Genomic DNA, 18,798 nt, shown 5'->3' on the forward strand with positions numbered 1-18,798 from the left:
CTCGTAAAGTCAGAAGCAAACCCACTGAGCTAGCTTTCAGTTAAATGCACTAAGATGACCTGGTCCCTTCCGACTTGGCTGGCCCAGGGCTGGCGGCGCTGGGGGAGGGACAGCGGGGAGCTTGTGCCAACCGCCCCGGGCACGGAGAGTGCACGAGCGCTGCCCACGGAGCGAAAGCTCGAGGACGTCTGATTCCAGGCTTTGCACGACCACCGAGGAAGTCCCCCTCACGCAGGACAAGCGGCCCCCGGGCCCGGCCCGGTTCCCTAGGATCGGGTCCCTAGGGGGTCAACGCCAGCGCCCTGTTGCTGCTCTGTGCGCCCGCGTGGTCCGCGGCTCCAGAGGCACTCGGCAAGTTGGCTCTTCCCCATGTCCTCTGAGTCACGCACTGATACACGAAAATACAAAAGTCACTCAACGTTCCCTTAAAATATTCTCCGTGTGGGAATGTGCCGAGCACGGGGGACCCGAGACCTGCGTGTCCGCCACTGCCGAGGTCAAGGACAGTGTGAACGGCAGCGGAGCAGCCGAGCGGCCGTGATCTCTTACCTTCTCCCTCCCTCGCCCCCAGCCGGGGAGGGAACCGGGGCCGAGGTAGGGACCTGCGTTAAACACCCTTTCCCTCCTTCCAGGGTTTGATCACCAAGGGCAAGGGCAGGTTCCGCGGGGCAGAGGGCAGAGGGCAGAGGGCAGTGGCAGGCTTGCTGAAAAGGGGTGGAAGGGAGGGCGGGCATGCCCTCCAAGGGTCATCTTGGACGCTCAGGTTCAAAGTCACGAGTCACCCTGGGCCACAAAGGCGAAGGGAGGAGGTACAGGACCCACTAAACCATGGGCGAGCCTGGAAAATACAGTGCTTGGGGTGGGGGGGAGGCACCAAAAACTACCTTTACTGTGCGATCCCATTTATGGGAGATGCCCGCGGCAGGCCGACCCCAGCCCGCCTGGTTTCCAGCCCCGGGCCTCCTTCCGCAGCCCGAGCAGCACGTGCTCCCCAAGCGGCGTCCCGGACAACCCCGCCTGCTTTCCCATCTCGCCCTTTGCACACGCGGGTCTCTCCCCAGAGAGGCTCTCGGGCCTCAGGATCCGCAGCCCCCCGCTGGCCTGGCGACACCGGAGCTGCCCCATGCCCCTGCCCCTGGCGGGCACCGCATCCCCACGGGACGTGCCGGCTCTGGGAAGGCAGAGAGCGCGGGAGCTCGAGCCCGGTCATGGCCCGCGTGACATCAGCCCCTTTATAGAGGGGGAAACTGAGGCCCCCAGGGGACGAATGAAGCTCCCCCCGAGGTGGCACCAGGTAGCGTGGCTCGTCACACAGTGCTCTTTGCCTTACCTTCACCCCCCTGGCAGTTGTCTGATCAACGACTTTGACTTTTACGTCACCTGGGGTTGGAGCCCTACTTTAAAGACCCTTAGGTGGGGCTCCCCGGGGGCTTTAGCTCAGGGCGTGATCCCGGGGTCCGCATCGGGCGCCCCCCGCAGGAGCCTGCTTCTCCCTCTGTCTCTCTCATGAATAAATAAAATCTTAAAAAAAAAAATAAAGAACACCCCCTAGGTAATCCCCGGTTATCGTCACTAACAGCCTCTCCACGATCCACAAGGGCTCAGCATTTGCGGCCTCACCCTGGGGACGGAATGTCACGTCGTGGGCAAGTGCGGGGACCGCGGGGTCAGGGAGCTGGGTTCTGGGCAGCCCCGGGCACTCAGCCGGGCGACCCTGGGAATCCAACTGCTCCCGCGGGGCCTCCGTTAGCCGCAGGAAAGGGGGATGGCAGCAGGGGGCTCCGAGGGCGGCGTCAGTTACCTGCTGGTTCACAGGCACTGATGCTGGGGTTGGGGGAGCAGGTGTCCGGGAGGGGCTGGAGGCCTTGGGGACAGGATGGGAGAGAAGAAGGGGCCAGCAAGCAAAGGCCCATGGGAAGCCAGGGCAGGCCTGAAAACGTTTCATTAAAGATACATTTATTAATTGAAAAATAATTATTTTTCTCTGGGTGGCTCAGCGGGTTAGCACCGTCTTTGGCCCAGGGCCTGATCCTGGCGTCCCGGGATCGAGTCCCACGTCGGGCTCCCTGCATGGACCCTGCTTCTCCCTCTGCCTGTGTCTCTGCCTTTCTCTCTATCATGAATAAATAAATATTTTAAAAAATAATTTAAAATAAATAAAAGCACGCTTCATGAGTGGTAAAGTCTGTCATGTTAGATGGTGGTGATGACGCCGACGAGGAGTTTCCTGGGGAAGCTTCCCCGCCCTCCCGACGTGGGGAAGGTGCTCCTGTACTTCCCGCAGGCCAGCGCGGATGCCCGTTCATTCTGCGTCTCCCCCGTCGTCGCGGGGCTGGAGCTCCCGAGATGGGGTGCCTTCGTCCTGTTCAGCTTGCTGTCCCCAGCACACGAGGCGCTGTTAGCAGCCCGGAGAGGTTTGTTGATTGAAAGGAAAAGGAAGGAGAGGGCCACCTCGGGGGCTCAGGGCGTGACCCCGGGGTCCCGCGTCGGGCTCCCTGCTTCTCCCTCTGCCTGGGTCTCTGCCTCTCTGTCTCTCATGAACAAATAAAATCTTAAAAAAAAAAAGTGGAGGGGGCGGGGAGAGGAGAGGTAAATAGAGCAAGGTGCTGTGAGGGACCCACGCACCACAAAGCCTCCAGATGGGGAGCCTGACTCTCCCGGAGGGACCGGATGCCACCCATTCACGGGGGAAGGGCCACTTAAATCCTTTTCCATTTCGGGGTTTTCCGTGTCGCGAGGTAGGTCACACACAGGGATGCAGGAGCAGTGTGCACAGTTTGGAGAACTCTAAAACGAACACCGTGTGACCACCCCCCAGGCCAGAAGCAGGAGAGGTGGACAGAAGCTTCCAGGCTCTCACCTCTTCCCTCCTCCCTCCAAGTGGCCACTATCTTGACGTTTATGATAATCTTCTCACTTCTCCTTAGAGTTTACCATTCGTGTCTGCATCCCTAACCGACGGTTTAGCTTTGCGCATTCTTGGATTTTGTAGGACGTGAATCACCCTGGGTGTGTGTCCTTTGGAGACTTGCTTCCTCCCCCCACCCCCAGCTTTGGGACATGAACCCTCGTTGCTGAGTGTTTCTCCCATGATGCGACGAGGCCACCAATTTACTCATCCATCTACTGCTGATGGACTTTAGTGAGTTTTCCAGTTTGGGGCTGTTACAAACAAAATGCTTCTAGAAACATTGTTGCTCTGCCTTGTGGGATGTTTAAATGTGGTGGGTTTGGAGGCCTGGGCAGCCAGGTGGAGGGAGGTTGAGAATCATTCTGCCTTCAGGGTCTGTGAAGTCCCTAGTGTTGTGAAATCGAAACTAGTTTGCACGGAGGTAGCCGAGAGTGGAAGAAATCCGTGTTTTTCCGAGTGTGGCCCCAAATCACCTGGACAGCGTGTGAAAGATGCAGGTTAGAAGGCCCAGCTGGACTCTAGCAAAGGAGAGCGTGGAGATGACGCCTGAACAGGTTGCAGCCGGCTGGCTGGCGGCCCACCCCTCCCAGGAGTCCTGGGGCTGTCTGTCCCAGGGGTGGTGGGACACACCTCGAAAGCCAGTAAAACGTTAGGATATTTTGAGAGGACTGGGGTAGGGTGCCTTTGTCCCCAGGAGGCCCACCCCCTCCCTTCCGGCCGCCTCTGCTGTGGGGGGGCCCTACTGACGCTTGCTTCTCTACAGTCCACCCCCTGGGCCCTATTCCTGTCCTGCTCCAAATGCTCCAGAACACTCAGAAGTCTCCTTTGAACTGTATCGTCTTTCCACGAGCCTCAGCTTTACCTCAACAAGGCACCTAGTTTTTGTTTTTTTAAGAGATCTAAAAATTCACAGAATTGAACATAAAGTAGAATTCTCATGCCCTTATCCCCACACTCAACGTCCCACACGAGCACAGTTCATCACAGTCGATGAACCTACATCAACACATCGTTCTCACCACAAGTCCAGTTAGATTAGGGTTCACTCGGTGTCCACACTCGATGGATTTTGACAAATACGTGACATGTAGGCACCATTTTCACTACCATAAAAATCCTTTTCGTCACCCATTCATTCTGCTCTCCCCTCCTCAACTCTTGTCTTTTTATGGTCTCCATAGTTTTGCTTTTTCCATCGTGTCATGTGGTATGTAGCCTTCTCAGATGGGCTTCTTTCACTTAGTAATATGAATTTGAAGTTTCCCCTCAAGTCTTTTCATGGCTTCGTAACTCATTTCCTTTGAGTGGTAAGTAATATTCCATTGTCTGGACACCACAGTTCATCCACTCACGTAATGAAATCTTAGTTGCTCCTAAGTTTGGCGATGATGAATAAAGCCCCTATAAACACCCGTGTGCAAGTGTTTGCGTGGACATAAACCAAGACGTGCAACTCCTGGACTATATGGCTGAGAATGTTTAATTTTGTAAGAAGGTGCCAAACTGTCTTCCAAAGTGGCTGTATTCCCGTCAGCAAAAAATGAGCACTCCCTCTGCATCACAACTTCACCAGCATTCGGTGGCATGTTTTGGATTCTGGCCATTCTAAAAGATGTGTAGCGGTATCTCATTGAGGTTGTAATTTAGGCAAACAAACAACTACTCACTTTTTTCTCTGTGGTTTTGGGGTCTCATATTTTAAAAATTTGCACAGCAAGTTATGAGGCAGGTGATTTTTTTTTTTTAAATTAGTCTTATTTACAAATACTTACAAACATTTCTTAAGACTAATTTTGTAGGGGCACCTGGGGTGGCTCAGTTGGTTAAAGGCTCTGACTCTTGATTTCAGCTCAGGTCATGATCTCAGGGTCGTGGGATCAAGGCCAGGGTAGGGCTCTGTGCTCAGCGCAGAGTTGGTTTCAGATTCCCTCTTCCTCTCCCTCGCCTCCCTATGCTAGGGATCACTCTCTAAATAAATAGATATCTTAAAAAAAAAAAAAAAAAAAAAAAAGGCTAACTTTTTTTTCCCCCCTCTTAAATATAGGTAAATGCAGAGGGGACGCCAGAGGAAGTTTTTCTTCAACTCTGCACAGCTATTGACTCTATTTTCTGAAGACAAAAAAGCATGTACGTTAAGGAGAGTGGAGACAGGAAAAAATACGAAAAGGTTCATCCCTTAACACAATATGTTTCAAGTTAACCCTTTTGTGTCGTTTCTGCGCCCCCTCCCCCTCCCCAAGGCCCAATCCTGACGTTGCTGTTTGCTTCCCAACTTGACCTGAGAGGTGTCTGGAAACCATGCATGAATATTTGGTATTCTCCAACCTTTTCTCCCTAATTCAGACAGCTGTCCGCCCCCAGCACGCACACTTATCTATCCTATAGGTTGCGCCTCAGAGCTGCTAGTATGTGAACAGCAGTGCAGTGCCAGTCTGTGTCAGCTGTGACCGCAGGACTTGGGAGTCTGACCGTTTGGTTTCTAGCAAACAGGGGGTGAGCACCCAATTCCCCATCACATTCTCCTTTCTCACCCCGAGATTTACATGCTGTTGCCTGAAGGGCCTTAATAGGAGGGGCAGGCCTGGGCATCGCAACTAGTGGCTATGTCCTCAAGTCTCATCCACTAGCAGTAGCTCGGAGCCAGAGACTGGGTTGAGAACTGTTGATAAACTTGCTTAAATGTGAAAACTTGGTAAGAAATAATACAATGTGAAGTTGTATAGCTTTTTCCAAGACAGTAAAACTCAGACTAGTCGCCAATGACACTTGTCCATTCATTTTTAGGAAGCTGGCTACTTGGAATACTGTCATAATGGCTAAGAAAACAAATTGGATAAACTGTCTAACCTAATCCCTTCAGTACCTGGTGGTGCATTTCAGCAACTGCACTTGAACACTAAGGACCAAAAGTAACTGAAAGCATGAGGTGATTTCTTACTGCATCCACCAGACTAATGTCAACTTAGTTTTGATTTGACATGATCACCCATTTACTTATTATTACTGTCGAGCAAGTAAGACATAAAGCAACAGTAACCGAACTAATGAGGGTAGGAGAGGCAGGTCAGTCCCTGGCGTTGAACAGATCCCAGGCCTTTAATGGGGTCGTGCAAACCTTGTCTGTATGTAAAACTGTATTTTCCTTGCTTCAAACCAGTGAAGTCTGGGTTCTCTTTTGTGCTATCAGTTGCCAAAACAGAGCTTCTTATATATTCTACTGGAATAACTGCATCTTCCATTCAGTCACTACAAAAGCCCATAGTTTCAGTTTGCATGACTTTCTCCCCCCCCCCCCCTTCAATGGTTGTGTTGATAAGGATCCAATTCTGGGACAGAATTGTTATTTTTAAAGTCATTTTTTTTTGAAATGGATATGTACAAATAAAATAAATGGAACACAACATAACTCTTTTTCTATTTATTTGTAACTCACATCATTCTGGAAAGCACTTGAAGCCTTATTCCAAACAGAATTAGAAGCAAACACAGTAATAGTTGAGATTTAGGATATGCTCATATGGTTTTAATCTTGGCCAGAGATCAGTTTTGAGCTATTACAGAGAGAATTCTCAGTGTACTCATGATACATGGTAATTTTTGTATTTCCTTTTGCTCTAGCAGTCATTCTTAAACAGAAATGTCAGTGTTTGCTAAAGAAGAAATTAAACTTCTTTGGTTACAATTATGCCTCTAGTACCAAAAAGGGGCATGTTCCTACAACTCACACAGTTGTCAAAATACTTCATTACCACCCCAGTTGTCACACTCTCTATGTGGGGCGGGGGAGGGACAAGGAGCATTTCAGCAAATTAAAGAGACTTAGAAGATGAAAATTACCAGTTATGCCAAAAACACAAAATGACTCTTTGTAGGGATTAACATTCTTTAAACACATACCACATATTGGCAAACACAGTCCAGGCCTACCACAGCTCTAACAGCTTGAGTAAGGGAAATGAGATAGTAGGGCAGCCCACAGGGGAAGGAAAAAAAGAAAAAGAAAAACCAGCTGGGAGTAGATGGCTTTGCCCCTAAAGAGTATCCAGAGATGCAACAGACTGCTAAAACTCGTTACTGATGTGGGTAGCGTGAAATGACATCGCTACCTTAAAAGTCACAAGATTTTAAAACCAGGAAAGGATCTTAGAGGGATCTGCCTAACAAAAGCCCTTGTGTGAATGTAAATAAGACATCAGAACAGGATCTAAACTCCTTCACAATGGTCCACATTCACCTGCTCTGGCCCCGCACCCCGTATCACCCCATCAACTACACTCTCCTCTTGCTCATTTGGCTCAAGCTACACTGGCCTCTTACTGCTGCCTAAACAAGCCACGCTCTTCACTTGCTCTCCTTTTGCCTCTTCCTCCAGGTTATTCACAAGCTGATTCCTTCATTCTGTCCAGGTCTCTGTTCAAATTTACACTTGTCATCAAGACATTCTTTTATTATTCCATCTGAAATGACAGACAGGTCCCCACTCCTCTATCATTTTTCTTCAGGCGCTATTTCTTCATGGCATTTATCTCTGCCTAACTTTACAACATATTTTATATGTACTTGTTCACGGCTATTCTTCTACATTAGACGATAAGCTCTATAAGGCCAAAGCGTTATATCCTCAGTTCCACACATGGCATTATTATTGAGAGCTAACGTTTAAATCCTCTGAACCTTAGTTACTTCACCTGTACGGTAGAGATCACCATAATAAGCACCCTCATAGAGGTGTGGTGAGAATTAAATCAGTTAATAATACATCTGAATCATTAACTAGTTCCTAAAGTTCGATAAAACGTGGTTTTTAGTCAACATTTATTTACTGAGTGCCTCACTGACAATTGGGACTGGGACCCAGAATTTCTACTCTAGTGCCCTTTCACTCTAAAAACATGGCAGAGAACCAAGATACATGGCCTAGCTGGGGACCCAGAGAGAAGCCTAATCTTCTCAGCCACCCAGGGTTGAACTACATCTTCCAGATAAAATAGGATGAATTCTTCAGTCCTCTCAGGGCCCTGGAAAGATCTGAGGCAGGCCTCTAAGGGCCCCCATAGGCACTTACAGACACATTCAGACATTAAGTGGTGTCTCCTACTTTCCTGGAGAAAAAAATATAACTCATCAAAACATGGATCATACTACCAATAAATATCTACTGAAAATCTACTAAGAGCCAAGCAGGCCATAGGGATACAGGTCGACATGGATGGTCTCTGTCCTCATGGTGCTAAATGTGATACTACTCTCAAAAATCCATTTAATCGGCTACATGAAAAGTTAAAAAAAAAAAAAGTCATATTTTGGGGGAGGGATCGTATCAACAGAAGTGTATTTTCATAAGGTTAGGAAATAAAAACATTTCATAGCCTAAAAAAGACAATACCTCCATAATCGTCGTGAGAAAAAAAAAACCTACTTGTTATTTGGGGACTTCCAATTCTATCCACTACACCTAGAACAACAGCTTTCAAACTGTTATTCACATTAAGAAATAGTTTATATAGCATGCCACAGTTACAACTAAAAAGGGAATTTCACAAAAGAGTATTTATCCTTACTACCTGTGAAATACTATTTTCTTTAAAAAAGAAAAAAAAGTTCTTCATATCTCAGTATATAATTGTGTTCTGTAATGTAATTTAAACAAAAGGGAAAAAGGGAGAAGACTGGATAAGGCATACTGTTAAGTGAGAGGCACCAAGCAAGCAAGGAAACTCTGTCTCAGGCAGGAGGCTTTGCCTAAAGCCTCATGATTACATGTCAAATCAAATTAGAATATGTAAATTCTATGCACTTGTGGTTTTGTAACTCCCGAGGCAGACTATTTCCCCATCTGCAGATCTGCCTCTATATTCTGTGCTGTGAACCCGGGCCTGTACGAAGGTTTGTAACTCCAGGAACCACACCACACCAGAAAAACAAGACTGAAAAGCAACCCTGCACACTTCCGCCTCCACCACCTTAGTGACGCCTGACACAAAGGGGAATATTCTTGCTCCAGAAAGTGAGTAGTGACTCTGGAGCAGTCTGTCTAGGTTAAACTTTACTAACTCTATGACCTTATTAAGCAAGTCATTTAACCTGTCTGGCTAGATCTCCTCATATGAAAACAGGATAATCAACGCACCTTTCTCCTAAGGCTGGGAGAATTAAATCTGCTACTATATGCTTGCTTGGCACATAGTAAGCACTTAATTAGTATTTGCTATTATTATTAGTGCACATGACACCAATCAAAACTTCCTCTGCCTAAACCTTAGAGCAGTGGTTTTAGGTGTCATTCAAAGTTCCTTCAGTTCTTAGCAAATAACTTGAACACATCTCAGGAAATACAGTTGACCTACTGAATACCACTCAATACACAATGCTTTAACAAGTCTGTCTGTGTTGTCTCTTAAAGCCAATACTTCTTTGTAGGAGATGCAAGGACTACTTGCAAAAGACAGCCTTGCCCCTTCCTGCAGTCTGCAAATTAGAATGACAACACGTTACTACTACTACTACTATTACTACTACTACTACTATTACTAACTCTAGAGCCTTTTAAAGCCAAGACTATATGCTTGGAGCTGAAAAATGCAAAATAAACACATCTTTACTCAAGCAGAAAATAATCTTCTTTGCCACTTAAGTTTCTCAAAATCTCTGCCCTTGAAAAATATATTTAAGTGGATTTATTTAGTGTATTGTTTACATCAGAATTGTATCACACACAGTCCTCTTCCAAAGCTTCCAAGCTTCCAAAGCTTATTATACTTTATGGGATTTTTTTAATGGACCTGAACGGTTCTCCAAAACTAATCATAGTATTATCTCTGTCTTGCTCATAGTAGCTGTCCTGCTACAAGTTGAAGGTAGATTTCCTGGCATAGTCACTTAACATTTAATATCAAAATGCCCAAATGTTAATGATTCCCTCTTCTCCCAACTAATTAATTCCAGGGTGAGAGGTTAAGCTCAAGTCCATTTCCTGTTATTCCTGATGTAATATATTTTATCAACATCATCAGTAATCTTTAATCAATATATTACTTTAAAATCTTCATATTTCTATATTTAAAATTATATTACTTTTTTCAATTAAAAAAATTCAAGGTATGATTTTAGTACCTCACAACATACTGAAGAACTAGTAAATAATGTTCCCTTGATTTAAAATTGGAAAAAACTCTAAAAATTAGCTGAGTATTAATATTAATCTTAGAATATTTATATCATCTCTTTCAACAGTTAATGATTGCCAGTGAATACAGTGATCTTCAAAAACCATCTGCTTAATTAACACGTGGAGGGGGGCTTACTTTCATCAAAAAAGAATAAGAGTAAAAAAAAAAAAAAAAAAAAAAAGAGTAAGAGTAAGAGTAAAATTTTTCAACCTTAAGTTTTCCCATCCGGACATTAACAGTGGCCTCTTTAACCATGGTGTGTGTTCTTCTTGTAATCTAACTTAATTTAGTGTCTCAGCACACACTGAGTAAAAATATAACCATCTTTTCAGAGAGCTTCTCACGTTCAACCCATTTCCATAATACTAGTCCTTACTCTTTTTAAAGGACAGAAAGGTAAAGCAACCCCTTAAAAAAAAATTTTTTTTTGGTTTTAACACTAGTAAAAAAAATCCAAAATCTAACCAAAAGGAAGTCACAACAAGCATTCTATAATATAAACAGACAGTATCCACATAGTTTATTTCTCACAGTTCTCCTGACAAATGAACATTATTCAAGAACATACTGTATACACAGATAAGAAGAAACATACAAAATGTTTTAAATGATGCACAACAAAATCCAGCAGTATAAAAGAATGCATGTGAACTCTTGCTCACTGCGCAGACTAAATTTAATCACTTGTTTAAATAGTAATAAAAATACAATCTTTTATGGATCTTGTGCAGACTACAAAAGAGGGAAATTATTACCATATATATGATTTTTATATTAGGCAGTTTTCTTTGATGAGTTGCACTGACAACTCCAAATACAGAGGCAGAAGGCTGTGTATTTTAAAGGAATTAATGTTGTGAATTAGAGACTTTACACAGTTACTACCACTGGCACTTTTCACCATAGTTTGTACACATCACATGATCATCTTATATAACATTACATTTAAAAAATATATCTGAGTGACAATTTTATAACATTCACACACCATGAGCTGGTTAAGGAAGCAATGCCACAGTTGCCTCCTGTAGTGCTTCGCTGTTGGTAATAAGGACAGTTCATTGTGGTTAAAAGAAATTAGACATCAATATGGTTAAGCAGCTCCGATTTACTAAAGGCCATCAGCGGCCACCACTGGGACAGTGAGTTCTTTTAAAGTGTATATCCTAGAAGCAAATACCATCATTGGTTAAAACTTTGTCTAAGAAGTCAGCTTCTGTGCCGAAAACTATTTTCACAAAACTGAAAGCTACTAAACTGTTTTAATATAAATACTTTGTCTTCTCATTATCCTATTTATGACCGAGTTCTTTGAAACCTTTGGAATTTACTCTCTCTTTAATGTGTGCTCTCGTTTCCATCTCACCCATTTAAGATCACCACCTGAAAGGCTTTAGGGTGGTGATGAGAAATTCACCAGGGAAACCCTTTGCTCACCAGGAATGTTCAGCTGCTGAACAGTGATCTAGAGTCACAACGGTGCAGAGCTGGACTTGACGAGAACACTCAGGAAGCTGTCATGCTGTGAGTGTCATTCAGGGAAAGCAGAGAATCTTTCCAAACTGTGCACATAATTCACAATGATACCATTGCTATGTGTTGAAGAGGACTAGTATATGATGTTCTCTTCCATGTCATCTGTTTGCTGGAAAGTAGTTTGGGTCAAGGTAATTATAACTGGTGCCCTGGGACACACAGTAGTCTCTGTCTAAGAATGTCTCTGACCTATAAACAGGTTCTAATTGGTGATCTTCCTTGTGAATATCTGTTTCATGTAGGCTGCAGAGAAAACACACACACACATCATTACATGACACTGGATGCATTTTTGTCTAGACATTACAAAACTTCCTCATAGCTCTACCTATTTAAATCCATTAATCTAGCAAAATCTCTAATGGAAAGTTATTCAAGATGTGATATAATTAAAGAAAATTTCTTAATTGCCTCGAACAACACAGTTTAATCCACCAAACGTGATCCTTTTCTAAGTAGTTTAGAAATCAAATTCACCAGTGGCTGAGAAGCTCTTTACTGGTTAAAATGTGGCACCTACAGTGAAGAAAACACTTACCAGTCTGAACAAGAATCACAGAAATCCAAAGACATTTCTGGAGGACAATCCTGGCAGTGCCACCGAACGCCCTGGATAGGTTCTATGCCACAGTTATCACACTATGGAAGTTTCAGAGAGAAAAAATATTAAACAACATTGTTACAAAACCTTTTTTTCCTGCTGGGAAACACAAACACAAAATGTGCACAGAAACATCCTCTCCTCCCTCCCCATGCACTAGACAGCAGAACATAAAAACTTGTCAGTTAAACACAATTTCTAGCAACCTAGCAGAAATTCCATCCATTCAAGATACAAGTACAGGTGGGTGAGAGAGACATTCTAATAACTGAGGGATAACCTTCAATATGCTTTAATTTATTTTTTAAATTCTTAAAGTTTAAAATTTTTTTTTAAATTCTTAAAGTTTTTATTTTAATTCCAGTACAGTTAACACACACTATTCTATTAGTTTCAGACATATAATATAGTGATGCAACAATTCTATACATGACTCAGTGCTCATCCTGAGAGGTATACTTTTTTTTAAGTTGATTATTTTTTTAAAGACTATTTATTTATTTATTTATTTATTTATTTATTTATTTGAGACACAGAGATGTAGGCAGAGGGAGAAGCAGGCTCCCTACAAGAAGCCCACTGTGGGACTCGATCCCAGATCCTGGGATCACGCCCTGAGCAAGGCAGAGGCTCAACCGTCGAGCCACCCAGGGGTCCCTGAGAAGCATACTCTTTACTTTTTAAAATTTTAAGTAAATCCCCTGCAAATCTGGATTGATTATTAATAACTGTTTACTTTAAACGGACTTCAGACCAGGGTATAATGACTGTGACTGAAAGCCATAGTTAAAACTACACAAATACATTACAGAACTACTGAACAAGCTATTGTTAGTGAACCCAGGTAAACACAAAGTCCTCTCTAAACTTTTATCAAATTACTCTTCAAAGCCTGAAGAACCCTAATACCAATGCCTATCACACAAAGAAAAGGCAGATCTAGCTCCTTCCCAGTGTGGTGGCATCGTGGTAGCCCGTAGCCTCTCCTGGGCAATTCTGAAAATCAATCTCATTTCTAGTTGCTTTGATCATCAGGCCGACCAGAGTGGCTGACAGATGAGTAAACAAGCCACAGCTGGGTTTTACAACAAAATTTTGAGAAGTGGAGAGTTTCCTCTTGAAAGGCCAGAGATACCAATTAGGAAAATTTCTATCGGAGAAGCAGGGTTATGGAAAGACCAAGAGGAAAAAAAAATCATTTAATATAGTCTAACTAATGGCCATATAAGAGGTTCAGCGGTATAATAATTTTAAGTTTCCGTGTATCGGTTACAGCACATATCAGTATGTTTATATGTATACCGCTACCAGCAACTCTTACATAGTTCCTGGTCTCATTTTTACTTCCTCCAATCTCACCAAGTACAGTCAATTCTAAAGGCCCAAGTATTCTCAAACGTGTCAATCTGATCTCTCAATTTCCACAGCCACCAATCAAGCCCAGGGCATTCTTAACTTTTGTCTAAATTACCAAAAGAATGTCTAACCAGTCTTCCTGCCTCCAGCCCCACCTTCTTATTCATTCTCCATACTAAGTCCAGAATGATCTTTTCCTTCACTTAATTTTTTTCAGTTACATACATAATACATGAATACATTACTGTTTACAAAATTTAACAATATAGTAGTGAGAGATTATCCACTCTAAACTCAAAGACTATTAATACTAATAGTTTAGGTATTAGGAATGATTTTTATGAAATGCAAATTTCATGTTACTCTCTGATTAAACTTCTTCTTTGGTTCTTCAACACTTCAAGGAAAGTTTAAACTCCTCAGCAAATCTCCAAGGCATCTGAATAGCCTTACTACTCTCCAGTTCTCTAGTCATACTCAGCTATTTTACTAATTTAACTTCTCTAAATTCCTTATGAGATGAAAACAGAATAAGGACAGAAACTAAGTCCATCTTGCTTACTAGTGAATCTTTAGCACTTAAGCAAAGTGCCTGGAACATAATAATGGGTATTTCAAAATTTTGTGAAATGAATGGATATACTTCTACTAGCCTGGAAGGGGAAAAGAAATTTCTGATCTATGAACAGCAACAAAGAGAGAAATAGGTCCAATGGATGAAAGGATAAAATAAAAAAGTCATGCACACAATGAAGTATTATTCAGCCACAAAAGAGAAAGAAATCCTGCCATTTGTGACAACATGGATGAGAAAGTAGAGGACATTATGTGGAGTAAAATAAACAACAGAAAGGAACAAGTGCTATACGATTTCACTTATATATGAAAACAAAAAACTCAAACTCATAGAAGCAGAGAGTAGAGTGGTGGTTGCCAGGGGTTGACAGGTGGGAGAAATGGGAAGAGGTCAGTCAAATGATACAAATTTTCAATTATAAAACAAGTAAGTTCTGGAGATCTAATGTACAGCCTGGGATTAGTAATATAGTACGGTAGACTTGGAATTTGCTGAAAAAGTACCTAAGTGTTCTCACCACACACATACAAAAAACCTAACTATGTGAAGTGCTGTTTTTGCACCTGAAAATTTTGTACACCTTAAATATATATAATTTTTGTCAGTTATATATCCGTAAAGATGGGAGTAAGAAAAGGAAATAGACAAAAAAATCTCATATTTTACCTCAAAATATCTGTATGTTTGTATTCTTTCCACTGAATCATAAACCTATTAACATAGTATCTACAGCACACTACAGTTAAATGAACAGTACTAGAGCTAAACTTACTTTTATCTGTGTGCTGGAAGTCTGGATTTTAAAGCTTCAGAAACTACCTTAAATCTTTTATCACCCTTTCAAAAACTGAATAAATGATAGAATTTACCTTGAAGCCCACATGTTGTACAAATCCACTTTCAGCTTGCATCTGCTGGAGTTTCTGCTTCTTTAACTTTTTAAACTGTAATAGTTCCTTATATTCAGGTAAATTCCTATACATGATAGGAATACTTTCTTCGTCCTAATAAAAAAGAGAAAACGAAAATGTTTGATAATTAAAATGAACTAAGTATAAGAAATACTGACAGAATATTTTCCTATTAACAAAATATTTTTCTCTTGTAAGATACCTCACCTTATAGGGCTCATAGAAAATAAGTGCTGCTTTTACGAATATTTTAGACTAATACTTTTGGAGGGCTTCTGCTTTTTTTTTTTTTTAAGATGTACGTATGTATGTATGTATGTATGTATGTATGTATTTGAGGAGGTAGAGGGGCACAGAGAGAGGGAAAGACAGTCTCAAGCAGACTGCACACAGCACAGAGGCTGCCGCGGGGCTCGATCTCACAAACCTGAGATCACGACCTGAGCTGAAACCAAGAGTTGGCCACTTAGTTGACTGTGCCACCAATGCACCCTGGAGGACTTCTGAATTCAGTAGTAATACTGAGTTACAGTAGACCATCTAACAAAGTACCAGGGGATGACTCCCACCTCTGCTGTACATGAATGCAGGCTCAACCCCATCCCAACACATTCATGGCTACTTGAGATACTCTTTACAATCTATTTCTACTGATCTGCAGGAAGCTTCTCTTCTCTGAAAGATTTTTATACTTCCTCAAGTAAATATAACATTTTCTTAACCATGAGCAAACCCCAACCTCTGCTCTGTAGTCTCAATGACCAAGGCAGTACATTCCTGTCTTACCCAAGAGGATAAAGTAAATCACAATTATTTAGAAGAGAGTACAAAAAATGAATACTAAAAACTACATAAATATATGAAATTGCTACATAAATCACTAACTGCCTCAGACTTATTCTCCCAATTTATTTGTGCTCTGCCATCATTGATCTATTTCTTCCCTTAGCTACCTCATGACTGATCCCATGGTCACTAATTTCCAGTGTTCCTAAAAGCATCTACAATTCATGGACCCCATCCACATTCTATCAATTACGGTGCAGACAATTCCTTCCATTCCTCCTGTTCCTCATGTTAGGTACTATTAACTACAATGTTGCTTTTATGTCAAGGAAACTGCTGTTTACAGATATTGTAACATTTACCCAAGGTCTCACAATTAGTTGCAAAGTCCTGATTTGAACCCAGAGTTTTCTAAATATTTAACTCCTTACACACTCAGCAACCTAAGGCCTAAATTTAAGAGTTTTTCATAATTTTTCACTATCTTATATCTAATCCAACCAAATCTGTCAGTATTTAATACTTTCTAAAATCGTTCGAATCAGTCCTCTCTATAGTATCCACTCCTTCCTCAGGCCCCCACCAGGACTTAAAATCTCCAAATGGCTTCTTGACTGTCTACAGAGTGAAGTTCAAAGTCTTCAACTAACAAAAGTGTCCTTACAATCTCATACTTCACCTACCTTATCTCACACTCTCTTTCACCCATTTCTAATTCTTGTCAACTAGAAATGTTAAATTATAGCCATTGCCTTCCTATGTTAGCACGGAGGATGATAATGTAAGTAATGTAGTAAATATGTTAACACTAATAAATATGTGACCTAAATAATGGAGTAAGAAATTTTATGATGAAATTTATTTAGTTCAGATTTTTAAGCAAATACAGAGTAAAAACTCTGCCAAACCTTTTAATTTTCATTTTAGGGCTAAGGATACTACTAACTTTGGTCAATAAGACTTAAGAAAAGTTAAATCACCTCAACCATCATGATGGCTACTATCAAAAGAGAAAACAAACAAACAAAATAACGAGTCTTGGCAAGGATACAGAGAAACTGAAACCCTTGTGCACTGTTGGTAAATATGTTAAATGTTGTGCACACTACAGAAAATAGTATGGTGTTTCCTCAAAACTTAAACGTGAAATTAACACATGGACCCAGCAATTCCACTTCTGGGTTTATACCCAAAAGAACTGAATGCAGGGACTCGAAGAGATGCTTGTACACCTATGTTCATGGCATTATTCACAACAACCAAGTGTCCACTGACAGATGAACGAATAAACAAAAAGTAGTATATACCTACCATGAAATATCATTCAGCCTTAAAAAGGAAGGAAATAGTGACACATGTTACAAGATGGATGAAACCTGAATACGTTAAGTGCTAGAAGTCAGTCAAGAAAGGACAAAACCTTCATGATTCTACTTATATGAGGTACAGGAGTAGCCAAATTCACAAAGTTAAACTGGTAGTTGCCAGGGGCTGGAAGGAGGAGGCAATGGGGAGATGCTGTTAAATGGTTCTGAGTTTGTTTCCCAAGAAGTAAAGAGTTCTGGAGACTGGCTGCACAAAAATGTGAATACACTTAACACTACTGAACTATACACTTAAAACTAATTAAAATGGTAAACTTTATGTATTTATCACAATTAAAAATTTTTACAAAACACCCATAAACAGAGTTACTTGTTATAATCATTTTTTTAAGTTTAAAGGGGAAATACTATGACTAATTTCGAAAGAGACTAAAATGGTGTACAGATTTTAAAACTGTATGGAAGTACATACATGAAGTCATATTCTCTCTAGATATTGCTCTTTTGAAAAGAGAAATTGAAATCTATACATTTTACCACTAGTGGCTTCATAAATATACATTTGAATAACTATTTTAAAATAATCAGAATGATTTAAACTGGTGCTCATTTAAAAATAAATCAACCAAACCAAAAGTTAAATTCAATCTACTACATATATTCATCTACTTCTCATCTGGCTAAATTTTGTTCATCCTTCAATTGCCAACTCGACTACCACTTCTTTAGAGTTCTTCCACTTAAACTCCAAATCAAAATACAGTACGTCTTCTTTTTAAGTAGGCACCACACTGGGCCTACATGGGACTTGAACTCACAACCCTGAGCTTACAACCTGAGCTAAGATCAAGAGTCTGATGCTTAATCAACTGCATCACCAAGGTGCCCCCCAATCATTTAAAAAATAAGAAAAATCAGGGTGCCTGGGTTGCTGAGTTGGGTGTCTACCTTCGGCTTCGGTCATGGTCCCAGAACCGGTTCTCAGATCAAGCCCTGCATCAGGCTCCCTGCTTAGCAGAGAATCTGCCTCACTGTCTCCCTCTAAGGATGCTTGCCCCCCTGCTTGTGCTCTCTCTCTCTCAAATAAATAAAATCTTAAAACAAAAAAACAAAAAAAACGAACAATTAAGCAGTTATACTGCCTTTTTCATATATACCTTAGGGTAATCAAACAGTTGAAGGAGAGGGGGTTATTTTACAGAATAGTCTATCAAATAAATTTAAAAAATGAAAAAAATCACTATTTTGTAACATCTAATGAATTAATGAATCCCAGTAACAATCAACGGCTACTATGTCAAAAAAAAACAAAACAAAAAAAACCCAAAAAAACAAAAAACTACCCAACCAACAAAAAAAGGACAATCACACTGATATATAAGTACACATGAACTAGACCTGCCCACCCTAACAAACAAATCTGGGTGGTGCAGTCCGTCAAGTGTCTGACTCTTGGTTTTGGCTCAGGTCGTGATCTCAGGGTTGTAAGACTGAGCCCTAAAGTCAGGCTCCATGCCCAGGGTGGAGTCTGCTTAAGACTCGCTCTCATTCCCCCTCTGTCCCTATACCCTGTGTTGCACTCTCTCTCAAATAAATAAATCTTAAAAAAAAAAACAAAACAAAACA

General features: G+C 41.8%; 2 protein-coding genes across 9 annotated transcripts in view; one reads left to right on the forward strand and one right to left on the reverse strand.

Moving 5' to 3' along the window:
* The window catches only part of AK5 (adenylate kinase 5), a 237,665-nt gene extending 231,348 nt beyond the window's left edge, over nt 1-6,317 (forward strand). For both annotated transcript variants that reach the window (XM_072834127.1, XM_072834128.1), the window contains exon 14: nt 4,956-6,317. In XM_072834127.1, the coding sequence (XP_072690228.1) occupies nt 4,956-5,024 (69 nt within the window). In that variant the 3' untranslated portion in view covers nt 5,025-6,317. The remainder of the gene's footprint in view (nt 1-4,955) is intronic.
* Nucleotides 6,315-18,798, reverse strand: part of ZZZ3 (zinc finger ZZ-type containing 3) — a 101,526-nt gene continuing 89,042 nt past the window's right edge. For all 7 annotated transcript variants that reach the window (XM_072834122.1, XM_072834125.1, XM_072834124.1 and 4 more), the window contains 3 exons: nt 15,020-15,154; nt 12,155-12,255; nt 6,315-11,859 (listed from right to left, as the gene is read on the reverse strand). In XM_072834122.1, coding sequence (XP_072690223.1) covers nt 11,715-11,859; nt 12,155-12,255; nt 15,020-15,154 — 381 coding nt within the window. In that variant the 3' untranslated portion in view covers nt 6,315-11,714. The remainder of the gene's footprint in view (nt 11,860-12,154; nt 12,256-15,019; nt 15,155-18,798) is intronic.

Source organism: Canis lupus, chromosome 8, assembly GCF_048164855.1.
Source record: "Canis lupus baileyi chromosome 8, mCanLup2.hap1, whole genome shotgun sequence".
Taxonomy (NCBI): Eukaryota; Metazoa; Chordata; class Mammalia; order Carnivora; family Canidae; genus Canis; species Canis lupus.